Genomic DNA, 12,515 nt, shown 5'->3' on the forward strand with positions numbered 1-12,515 from the left:
AGTGAACTGATTTTGAGCTTGTAGTGAATGCTCAGACTTCGGATTCAAATTGAACAAAAATATTAACGCAACATGCAACAATTTCTAAGATTTTACAGAGTTACAGTTCATATAAGGAAATCAGTCAATTGAAATAAATTCATTAGGCCGTAATCTATGGATTTCACGACTGGGAATACAGATAGAAAAGGTTGGGGCGTGGATCAGAAAATCAGTCAGTATCTGATGTGTGACCACCGATTGCCCCATGCAGAGCGACACATCTCCTTCGCATAGAGTTGATCAGTCTGTTGATTGTGGCCTGTGGAATTTTGTTCCACTACTCTTCAATGGCTGTGCGAAGTTGCAGGATATTGGTGGAAACTGGAACATGCTGTCGTACACATCGATCCAGAGCATCCCAAACATGCTCAACGGGTGACATGTTTGGTGAGTATGCAGGCAATGGAAGAACTGTGACATTTTCAGCTTCCAAGAATTGTGTACAGATCTTTGTGGCACGGGGCAGTGCATTATCATGCTAAAACATGAGGTGACGGAGGTAGATGAGTGGAATGACAATGGATCTCAGGATCTCGTCACGGTATCTCTGTGAATTCAAATTGCCATCGTAAAATGCAATTGTGTTCGTTGTACGTAGCTTATGCCTGCCCTTAACATAACCCCACCGCCACCATGGGCACCCTGTTCACAACATTGACATCAGCAAACTGCTCGCCCACATGACTCTATACACGCGGTCTGACATCTGCCCAGTACAGTTGAAACTGGAATTCATCGGTCAAGAGCACACTTCTCCAGTGGCCATCGAAGGTGAGCATTAGCCCACTGAAGTCGGTTACAACGCCAAACTGCAGTCCGGTCAAGACCCTGGCGAGGACGACGCATGCACAAACAGAGTTTGTGCAGAAATTATTCTGTTGTGCAAACCCAGTTTCATCAGCTGTCGGGGTGACTCGTCTCAGATCATCCCGCAGAAGCTGGGTGTGGAGGTCCTGGGTTGGCATGGTGAGGCCAGTTGGATGTACTGCAAAATTCTCTAAAACTACATTGGAGGCAGCTTATGGTAGAGAAATGAACAGTCAATTATCTGGCAACTGCTCTGGTGGACATTCCTGCAGTCAGCATGCCAATTGCACACTCCCTCAAAACTAGAGACAATCTGTGGCAGTGTTGTGACAAAACTGCGCATTTTAGAAAGACCTTTTGTCCCCAGCACAAGGTGCACCTGTGCAATGCTAATGCTGTTTAATCAGCTTCTTGATATGCCACACCTGTCAGGTGGATGGATTATCTTGGCATAGGAGAAATGCTCACTAACAGGGATGTAAACAAATTTGTGCACAAAATTTGAGAGATAAGATTGTGCATATGGAACATTTCTGGGATCTTTTATTTCAGCTCATGAAACATGGGACCAACACTTTACATGTTGCATTTATATTTTTGTTCAGCATAAGTTCTGTTCATACAATTTAAGTAAACACAAATGATACCATGAGAAGACAAACAAAACCAAAGCGCAATCTTGAGTGGTTTTTACTGTGACCAGTATATTACATTATGTCCGTCTGAAAGAACAAAAAGATTGGAGATGAGTGTAATGGCAATGTCTGTTGAAGCGGTGTGGTGGGCTGGACCTGAAGCCCTCTTCTACCCAAACACGCCTGGGTCGTGTAGTCTGAGAGACTGCAGTAAACGCTGGAAGTCCTGTAGCGTCCATGGTTCTGTGTCCTCTTGCTGCTCTCCTCCCATCCCCACTGCACTGCTGCTGCCAGGGCTGGGAGGGCAGAGAGGAGAGGGGGACGGGAGAGGTTAGTGAAAAGGAGTAGCGCTTAACAGGCAGCTTAGGAAAAAGTGGTAATACCATGGTAATAGCATCTGTAATAGTAGTTATAATGTTATAATGAAAACATTGATACCCTGTTTTCAGTTTAATTTATATTAATATAAAATAACACCTTTAGCCATAGTACCTTTAGCCTAGATTATGCTCTACCTATGCTTTATCCATATATGACAACAACAAAAAATAATGATTTTGTGAAATTATATTTAAAGTCTTCTATTTCACAAAACACCAGGGATAGACAGGAGTCCCCTATGGGCACTGTTCAAAAGTAGTGCACTAAATAGGGAATACGGTGCCACTTGGGACAAACACCCTGTATAACCTCACCTTATGCTGAGGGGGTCGTTGAAGGTCACTAGAACATCCGTAGAGAACTGTGGTAGTCGGAACAGGCCAAGGTGAATGGTCACTGTATTTTTGGCCTGGAGGAAGGAATGCAACAAAACAAGATACAAATCTAAATAAAAAGGAACCAGAGCTGGAACAGTTCAAATACAGTTAACCAACAGTTGAGGTGAATGCCATAAACCTCCACATGGTTTCAGACTATATAACTGCAATTTACATGACCATTCTGACTGTGACAAGGAAAGGACTAGCACTTGTGCATTTCCTGAAAAGACTAGGCTATAAATCCTCTTGTGCATAGGACACATGACTACCAAGGTGAATGGGCATTACTGTTTGTGCAAAGGGTTGTGAATGTACGTGAGGCTGCAGGTGCGATTGTCAGTCTGAGGTCACAGTGCACTTACTTTCCCTTTCAAAAAACAAGGTTACAATTTTACTAAGAATAAATACATTTTCAAAACTAAGAAAGAAACAGACAGACGTACTTCCTCATTGAACTTGGCCACACACTGTGTTCCAGTGAGCAGAAAGGCAGAGCTGCACTCCTCCAGGGAGAGGTCTGACTTGGGCAAGGCCACCACAGCCCTGACCTCTGATGTCCCTGGGGCCGATGCCTTGTTGCTCCCTGCGACATCCTCAAAGTGGTACCTAAAGGGTCAAAGGTTATGTTAAGAATGGGGAGGCTGAGCAGTGAGCACTTCCTATTGCAATGCTTGACTTGGACTGAAATATGCGCTGGTACTGTTCATATATAGGTGGAGGAACGCCACAATACTTTTGAGCTAAAATCTATAGAGACGTGCAGGAACTCAAAACCTAGAAAATGTGAGGTGCCAGTACTCAGTTCCGGTGAGCTCCTGCCCAAGTCAATCACTGCAAAAACACACAGGATTCCTCCTAAATAGCCCTCTTCTACATATAGTGCACTACTTTTGACCAGAGCCCTATGAACCTTGGTCTCAAAAGTTGTGTCCACTATAAAGAGAATTGGGTCCCATTTGGAATGCACTCACACCACAATTTTGGTGCATACCTAGCAGCGTCTCCATTCTGGACATGGCTCTGTAACTCTAGTAGTTCCATGATGATGCTCTGGTCATTGTGGTGGTGGGCAAAAACCTCCTGGTTGTCTGGAATCTCCCTCAACTCACTGCTCATATACAAGGGAGGGAGGGGGTAAATGTGCTCTTGAGACAGTTCAGCTTTCCCTCCGCAGCTGACAGAGTTGCCCATAGAAATGTGTTGATCATGATATTTAGTCTCACCTGATGTCTTTGGCACTGTGCGGGATGGTGGCTGACAGGGCCCCTCCAAATAGAGGACGACCCACTGTAGCGTTCTGCATCTAGGGGAAATACAATGGACAGGGCGCTAAATTAGAGACTTATGGGGCGGGCTCATTAGGGACTTATGAGGGACTTATGAGGGATGGCACATCATCAGCATTTTTATTTAGCTCTTGAAAACCCTTATCTGTAGCGTTTTCAGCAGTCAGCTTCGCTTACGGTTTCCTGCTTGTGAACTACAATTCCGATGCTGTGTTTTAACGTTAAGAAACGTCAATAATTATTGCTTGTGAAACCGTTTTTGAAACATATGCTGATATGCTCCTTATCTTTCATATCAGCGAGAAATACATCTTTCAAATAAAAAATATGCACTTACTGCAGCAGTTTTGCACAGATCCATATGCTGTGTTAGCACGTGATCATGACTCTCAGTTCCATTACAATACACTTAAATCGTTGAGACATCCATTATACATCCGAATACACCACTGGCATTCATTTGTACTGTTAATCAAAACTTGTATCAACCTACCTGAGTTTTTGTAAGCACTTAAGACAACACAAAAACACAACACGAAGAGCTATAAAGCTGCCATTTTTATTGGCGGAAGTAAATACTGAAAACAGACACGTAAAGCCAGAAAATAATCTGTCCTCGCGACGTAATGGCCAGACAGTTACTGCCATCTAGCGAACGTCAGCTAAATGGTCTCAAATATAAATGTTCTTCTTTTGCAAGTGTTTTCTTGAGAAGAAATCACGGTACCCAAAACCAAGGAGACTACAGCAGATAAAGTACATAAAAAAGCAGTAAAACCTCAATTTCCTCGTACTTTCTTTATTACATCACAACCCTTCTATTGCGTCACTACAGAATTTCATGGCTCATTCAGTGACAATAAACAAGATTTTTGTTGAGATCAAATCAATCAATTATCCCTTTTAACGCGGGAGGGAAGTGGCCATCAACCGAATGAGGTAAGTGAATGGCAAATATCTTCTGAAATCAACAGTGATGATTATGCAAAAAAAAAAAAAAATTATGTTTGTCAGATGTTTTTGGCATCAATGCAACCATTTCAAATGTATATTTTTGACACAATACAATTTCCCACTGAAGTTCAGTCTCAGACTCTCATCTATAGGTGTCACATGCAATGACAGACTCTGGCTCTGGATCATCAATGCCCCTGAGAGGCATTCTGAAGAATTCTCATCCACCTGATGAACCAGAGCTTTTAGTCCACAATCCCGACTGCCCCCTGCACTGCCAGGTACCATCTCCGGCCATTGTGCCCTTAACCCCTAAAACTACTCTACAACCAGGGGTGCTGCTCTGTGGCTGGCTATGTGGCTCTCAAACATACATGTGTATTTGGGGTGACGGGGATTGGGACGGCGACGGTTGAGTCAGGCAGAATACAAAAAAAAAGACAAAGTATATATTCTATTCTGTTTCAGTCCTCCCCAGTGCCCCTGACCCAGCTGCAGTGCCACCTCAGCCTTGGTTCCAACTCAGCATCACTATCCGACCCAAGCATGCCCCTCAAAGGCATCCTCAGGACCAGCATCAGCTCTGGGGTGACGGAAACACAGAAAGATTGTAACAGTTCTAAATTTCGGTGAGGTCCTTTTTATTTTCAGGTCCTTTTTTATTTCCCCCTTATTTTATTTCCTCCCGTATTATCCCTCAGTGACGGAGGATGGGTGCATTGCACATTGATTTACTTACATTTACTACATTCAATATCAACAAGCTTTTGTTATCCATCTGTTTCATGCCTGAAAGGTTTGCCTGAACCTTGTGCACTGTATTTCCACCATTCTTAATAGGCCTAATTATATTCTGCCCTCCCCTGTTCTGAGATATAAAATCAAGAAGATACGAGGAGGTGCACCATCTAGGTTTTATAACTCTGTGGCCCTTGCCTATGTTTCAGGAAGAGACAGAGATGGGACGAGGGCAACATCCTAGCCACTAGCTGTCACTCCTGGCTGATGCCTGTGTCAGGGAGAAAGGATGTCAAACCTGGGCCTCATCTGTGAGTAGATCAGAATGATGGAGGTATATAGAGAAATTGATATCCATAGTGGACATACTGCCATTGCACCTACAATTCATTGATCAGTCATCTTCAGTGAATGAAGTAAAAAGACAAATCTCACTTCACTGTGGACAATAGACATTTTTCTTCTTCTTCTTCCTCCTCCTCCCCCTCTTCCTCTTCTTCCTCTTCCTCCTCCTCAGGTGTAGTGTCACCATGTTGGATGGAGGTGCAGGCACCAGTACATCAGGAGAACAGATATGTCTGTGTATGAGTAAGAGGTAAGAGGACAGAAAGAACATTGCATGTTATGCATCAGATATGCTGTATCTGTCTTGATGTACAGTACCAGTCAAAAGTATGGACACAACTACTCATTCAATGGGTTTTCCTTTCTTTTACTATTTTCTACATTGTAGAATAATAGTGAAGACATCAAAACTATGAAATAACACATATGGAATCATATAGTAACCAAAAAAGTGTTAAACAAATCAAAATATATTTTATATTTGACATTCTTCAAAGTAGCCACCCTTTGCCTTGATGACAGCTTTGCACACTATTGGTATTCTCTCAACCAGCATCATGAGGTAGTCATCTGGAATGCATATCAATTAACAGGTGTGCCTTGTTAAAAGTGAATTTGTGGAATTTCTTTCCTTCTTAATGTGTTTGAGCCAATCAGTTGTGTTGTGAAAAGGTAGGGGTGGTATACAGAAGAGCCCTATTTGGTAAAAGACCAGTCCATATTATGGCAAGAACAGGTCAAATAAGCAAAGAGAAACTTCAAGACATGAAGGTCAGTCAATGCGGAATATTTCAAGAACTTTTAACGTTTCTTCAAGTGTAGTCGCAAAAACCAACAAGCGCTTTGATGAAACGGGCTCTCATGAGGACTGCCACAGGAAAGGAAGAGCCAGAGTTACCTTTGCTGCAGAGGATAAGTTCATTAGACTTAACTGACCTCAGATTGCAGCCCAGATAAATGTTTCACAGAGTTCAAGTAACAGACACATCTCAACATCAACTGTTCAGAGGAGACTGTGTGAATCAGGCCTTCATGGTTGAATTGCTGCAAAGAAACCACTACTAAAGGGCACCAATAATGAGAAGAGACTTTCTTGGGCCAAGAGACACCAGCAATGGACATTGGACCAGTGGAAATGTGATATTTTTGTGCTTGTTGGTCTCTTTGTGAGACGTTGAGTAGGTGAACGGATGATCTCCGCATGTGTGGCTCTCACCGTGAAGCATGGAGGAGGTGTGATGGTGTGGGGATGATTTTGGGTGATTTATTTAGAAGGCACACTTAACCAGCATGACTACCACAGCATTCTGCAGCGATACGCCATCCCATCTGGTTTGTGCTTAGTGGGATTATTATTTGTTTTTCAACAAGATAATGACCCAAAACACACATCCAGGCTGTGTAAGGACTATTTGACCAAGAAAGAGAGTGATGGATTGCTGCATCAGATGACCTGGCCTCCACAATCACCCGACCTGGTTTGGGAAGAGTTGGAACACAGAGTGAAGGAAAATCAGCCAACAAGTGCTCAGCATATGTGGGAACTACTTCAAGACTGTTAGAAAAGCATTCCAGGTGAAGCGGATTGAGACAATGCCAAGAGTGTGCAAAGCTGTCATCAAGGCAAAGGGTGGCTACTTTGAAGAATCTAAATTCTAAAATATATTTTGATTTGTATATCACTTTTTTGGTTACGACATGATTCCATGTGTGTTATCTCATAGTTTTGATGTCTTCACTTTTATTCTACAATGTAGAAAATAGTACAAATTAACAAAAACCCCTAGAATGAGTAGTTGTGTCCAAACTTTTGACTGGTACTTTATGTCAAACACAGTCAGCCAAAATGTCCCTTCATTGCAATGGAGAATTACATTGATTGGAGAACACCTAAGATGCCATGCCACCGCTAATAGCATCAGGCTTTGTCTAAAACTAAAAAAAAACGATCATGTCCACATGGTTGATTGGTTTATTATTCCTAATCTGACCTAATATTATTTCTCAGGAAGAAGAGCCAGAGCTGGAATGAGATGAGTATTATGGCCACTCAGCCTCCCTACACAGACAACCCCTGGATGAAGGCAGATGATGGGTTCACTGCCTCTGTGGCATGGTAACTGTTGGCCTATTTACTAGGTGCAAATGCAAGTGAAAGGGTATCATTGGCATAGACCATTCTGTGTCCATCTCCCTCTCTCTCCCTTTCTCTCTCCCTCCCTCTCCCTATCCCTCTAATGACATATCTTGTGTGCTTCTGTCCTCTCCTTTAGGCAGTCCCTGTCCCTCAGGGATGAGGCAGGACCCAGCCACAGCACTACCAGCACCGCTTACAGCCAGCCTCCGTGGTCTCCTCTGAAGCCTGGGAAGAAGTGAGAACACACAGACAAATATATTCAGACACAAACACATCTAGACGTTATCAGTACCCTATGCTATAAGGCCCAAGAGGATTGTGTGATTTTACGGGAAACTCTTATTCAGCATGTCTTTCAGTTTCTTACTGACTACGCTTGCCTTTAGTTCATCAGCCTCAAATCAGTATCCAAACCAAAACCAATTAGATCAACCTAAGGACACCTCACAACACGGGATGATGAGCCCGTCAAAGCAGGCAATAGAGGCAAAGGCTATGGCCACAGAGGAGAGTGCAGACATAGATCTCTACGGTGAGTAAATAAAAAAAGTACACAATTACAGTACTCCACAGCATTGAATAATCACCACCAAATGCATCCTGCCTGTGCATAGAGTAGATGTTGAAAGCTAAGAGCATTGGGGTTCTATTTTATCTCATCTGCTGCCTTTTCACCTGACAATCACCTTGTTGAATTCATTCATGCATTGATTGATTGATTAATTCATTCTCACAGTGAGACCCAGCTTTGAGCAGCTGAGGAAAGCCCACTTCAGAGAAGACAAAGAAGTGCTCCTGGCTCGGAGATCCATAGTCAAAGATGATGATGAGGATGACGATACGGAGAATACGGATTACACCATCCCCAAGCTAAACTATTGCAGCTGCACCTCCAGTGGTGGGGGATACACAGCACAGATGAGCAAGCGGTCACAGACAGGCAAGTTTCACACATGATATGACACTGTAATGAATATGATGAGACTTGCTATTATCTACACTGCAGTCTACTGCACACATACGTTATGGTTAGTCACAAACTGTCATCATGAGTGATTATGATCTTTCTTAGAAAGAACTAAAATGAGGATCTGAATGAATAAAAAGCTCTCCTTTTATCTTCAGTAGATATGGCGAAGAAGAAGACAACTCCCTCGGATAAGTGATGAGTGGGTGTCTGTCTTGGCCACTGTCTCTGCGCCATCACCATCACCATGCATATGTTACACCCCACCTGTATGAGTTAAGGTGTACAGTACCAATGCGTTACCACATCAATAGACTTGTAATAAATGCACACCTGAAACGTTATTCTCTTGTTGTCGTTTTTCATTACTATCCCAGTCAGGATTTTAATTTCACCAAAGACTTCCTTGAAAGTTGATCATCCCTTCTGTTAACACCAGAGAGTACTGTGGAGACACTGCCAAGTCCTAACCTTAGTGTCGTCAGTCATTTTGTGACTAAATAGGTGTTGGAAATAGATACAATCTCTTGATATCACCTCTTTACTTTTGAAGTGCTTTTTTCTGACTCAGAGTTTCAGACAGCTTCTGCATCCACACGTCTATGCATGTCAATAGACAGTACCACCTGCTGTGGTTAGTTTAGGCATGTGTGTTCAGGCAGGGAAGCTACAGACAATGAGGAGGAACCCCCCAAACTTATATGGAGAGCTCAACAACCTCAATTTAAACCTGCAATATGTAACTTTTTGTCCAAGTCTAAGAAATGGTAGATCTGCTCTATGTGCACTATTTCTATGCTTTCGGTTCTTACATTTTGTTTTTTGCGTCTTTAACTTTCGGTTTTGTACCACAGCTGAAAATACAATATTTTTGGTTATGGAAAATACATTTTACAGCGGTTTAGATGGTACAATAATTCTCGTTACACAATGACCTCTTATTTTTTCACCTAAACTGAAATTAGGCAAACTATTCGAATTTTAGCAACCAGAAAAAGGCGGAGGGGTTTCTGCATATTGCACCTTTTAAAAGGAGTATTAGTCATTACAACTTCCAAAAAAGAGGAGTTACTGTTTAAAACACATGTACAGTGCATTCAGAAAGTATTCAGACCCCTTGACTTATTCAAAAAAGTTATTCTAAAACTGATTACATTGGTTATTTTTTTCTTATCAATCTACACACAATACCCCATAATGACAAAGCAAAAACCGGTAAAACATTTATCAAAAAGACAAAATTGAAATATCACATTTACATAAGTATTCAGGCACTCTACTCAGTACTTTGTTGAAGGACTTTTGGCAGCAATTACAGCCTCGAGTCTTCTTCGGTATGACGCTACAAGCTTGGCACACCTGTATAGTTTTCCTATTCTTCTCTGCAGATCCTCTCAAGCTCTGTGAGATTGGATGGGGTGTGTTGCTGCACAGCTATTTCCAAGTCTCTCCAGAGATGTTAGATCAGGTTCATGTCTGGCCTCTGGCTGGGCCACTCAAGGACATTCAGAGACTTGTCCCGAAGCCACTCCTGCGTAATCTTGGCTGTGTGCTTAGGGTTGTTGTCCTGTCCAAAGGTGAACCTTTAACTCCAGTCTGAGGTCCTGAGCGACCTAGAGCAGGTTTTCATCAATGATCTCTCTGTACTTTGCTCCATTCATCTTTCCCTCGATTCTGACCAGTCTCCCAGTCCCTGTTGCTGAAAAACACCCCCACAGCATGATGCTGCCAACACCATGCTTCATAGGGATAGTGCCAGGTTTCCTCCAGATGTGATGCTTGGCATTCAGGCCAAAGAGTTCAATCTCTTGGTTTCATCAGACCAGAGAATCTTGTTTCTCATGGTCTGAGAGTCCTTTAGGTGCCTTTTGGCAAGCTCCAAGCGGCTGCCACGTGCCTTTTTACTGAGGAGTGGCTTCCGTCTGGCCACTATCATAAAGGCCTGATTGGTGGTGCTGCAGAGATGGTTGTCCTTCTGGAAGGTTCTCCCATTTCCACAGAGGAACTCTGGAGCTCTGTCACGAGCTCTGGAGCTCAGGAGCTCTGTCAGAGTGACCATCGGGTTCTTGGTCACCTCCCTGACCAAGGCCCTTCTCCCTGATTGCTCAATTTGGCTGAGCAGCCAACTCTAGGAAGAGTCTTGGTTGTTCCAAACTTCTTCCATTTAACAATGATGGAGGCCGCTGTGTTCCTGGGGCCCTTCAATGCTGCAGAAATGTTTTGGGAGCCTTCCCCAGACACAATCCTGTCTCGGAGCTCTACGGACAATTCCTTCAACCTCATTGCTTGGTGTTTGCTCTGACATGCACTGTCAACTCTGAGACCTTATATAGACAAGTGTGTGCCTTTCAAAATCATGTCCAATCAATTGAATTTATCACAGGTGGATTCCAATCAAATTGCAGAAACATCTCAAGGATGATCAATGGAAACAGGATGCTCCTGAGCTCATTTTCGAGTCACATAGCAAAGGGTCTGAAAACGTATATAAATAAGGTATTTCTGTTTATTATAAATTTGCTAAAATTTCTAAAAACCTGCTTTCACTTTGTCATTATGTGTCACACCCTGACCATAGTTTATTTGTATGTTTCTATGTTTTGGTTGGTCAGGGTGTGATCTGAGTGGGCATTCTATGTTGGATGTCTTGTTTGTCTATTTCTATGTCTGGCCTGATATGGTTCTCAATCAGAGGCAGGTGTTAGTCATTGTCTCTGATTGGGAACCATATTTAGGTAGCCTGGGTTTCACTGTGTGTTTGTGGGTGATTGTTCCTGTCTCTGTGTTTTGCACCAGATAGGGCTGTTTAGGTTTTTGCACATTTGTTAGTTTATTCGTGTATAGTCTCTCTATTTAAATAAAATGAATCACAATCACGCTGCATTTTGGTCTGCTCCTCCTTCTACAGACGAAAGCCGTGACAGGATGTGTTATTTTGTGTAGCTTGATGAGAAAAAAATGATTGAATCAATTTTAGAATGAGGCTGTAATGTAACAAAATGTGGATAAAGTAAAGGGGTCTGAATACTATCCGAAGGCACTGTATGTTTGGGGCAAAGCCAATACACCACATTACTGAGTTCCACTCTCTATATTTTCAAATGTTGTGGTGGCTGCACCATGTTTAGGGTATGCTTGCAATCGGTAAGGACTGGGGAGTTTCTCAGGATTACGAAAGAAACGGAATGGAGCTAAGCACAGGCAAAATCCTGGAGGAAAACCTGGTTCAGTATGCCTTCCACCAGACACTGGGAGCTGAATTCACCTTTCAGCAGGACAATAATCTAAAAACACATCTACACCGGAGTTTCTTACCAAAAAGACAGTGAATATTCTTGACTGGCCGAGTTACAGTTTGGAAAATCTATGGTAAGACCTGAAAATGGTTGTCTAGCAATTATCAACGAGCAATTTGACAGAGCTTGAAGAATTTTGAAAATCATAATGTGCAAATGTTGCACAATCCAGGTGTGGAAAGTTCTCAGAGACTCACAGCTGTAATCGCTGCCAAAGGTTCTTCTACAAAGTGTTGACTCGGGGATGTGAATACTTATGTAAATGTCAGTTAATTTGCAAACATTTCTAAAAACACGTTTTCACTTTGTCATTATGGAGTATTGTGTGGAGATGGTTGAGAAAAAAAAACATTTCATACATTTTGAATTCCGGCTGTAACACAACAAAATGTTGAATAAGTCAAGGGGTAATGAATACTGAAGGTTTGTCTAAGCAACTGTTAGACGATTTAACAAAAACCTGTTTATGATAAGATGATTGAGTCAGTTTTGCACCAAAATAGATTGTGCAAATTAGAAAGCATTAAAATACTACCTGACCAACACA

The 12,515-nt window shown here is 42.4% G+C and overlaps 1 protein-coding gene across 2 annotated transcripts; it reads right to left on the reverse strand.

Annotated features, from left to right (window-relative positions):
* Nucleotides 1–1,370: 1,370 nt before the first annotated feature.
* rangrf (RAN guanine nucleotide release factor) lies at nucleotides 1,371–4,128 on the reverse strand. Of its 2 annotated transcripts, none has more exons than XM_064980830.1 (6): nucleotides 4,025–4,128; nucleotides 3,469–3,548; nucleotides 3,237–3,353; nucleotides 2,689–2,851; nucleotides 2,180–2,274; nucleotides 1,371–1,780 (listed from the first exon to the last, which is right to left on the reverse strand). In XM_064980830.1, exons 2-6 carry the CDS (start codon nucleotides 3,546–3,548, stop codon nucleotides 1,654–1,656), a joined length of 582 nt encoding a protein of 193 aa, XP_064836902.1. In that variant the 5' UTR covers nucleotides 4,025–4,128; the 3' UTR covers nucleotides 1,371–1,653. The 2 variants fall into 2 exon arrangements, with proteins under 2 accessions (XP_064836902.1, XP_064836901.1); XM_064980829.1 differs by lacking the exon at nucleotides 4,025–4,128 and adding an exon at nucleotides 3,869–4,000.
* Between the last annotated feature and the right edge of the window lie 8,387 nt (nucleotides 4,129–12,515).

This window comes from Oncorhynchus masou, chromosome 12 (genome assembly GCF_036934945.1).
Source record: "Oncorhynchus masou masou isolate Uvic2021 chromosome 12, UVic_Omas_1.1, whole genome shotgun sequence".
NCBI lineage: Eukaryota > Metazoa > Chordata > Actinopteri > Salmoniformes > Salmonidae > Oncorhynchus > Oncorhynchus masou.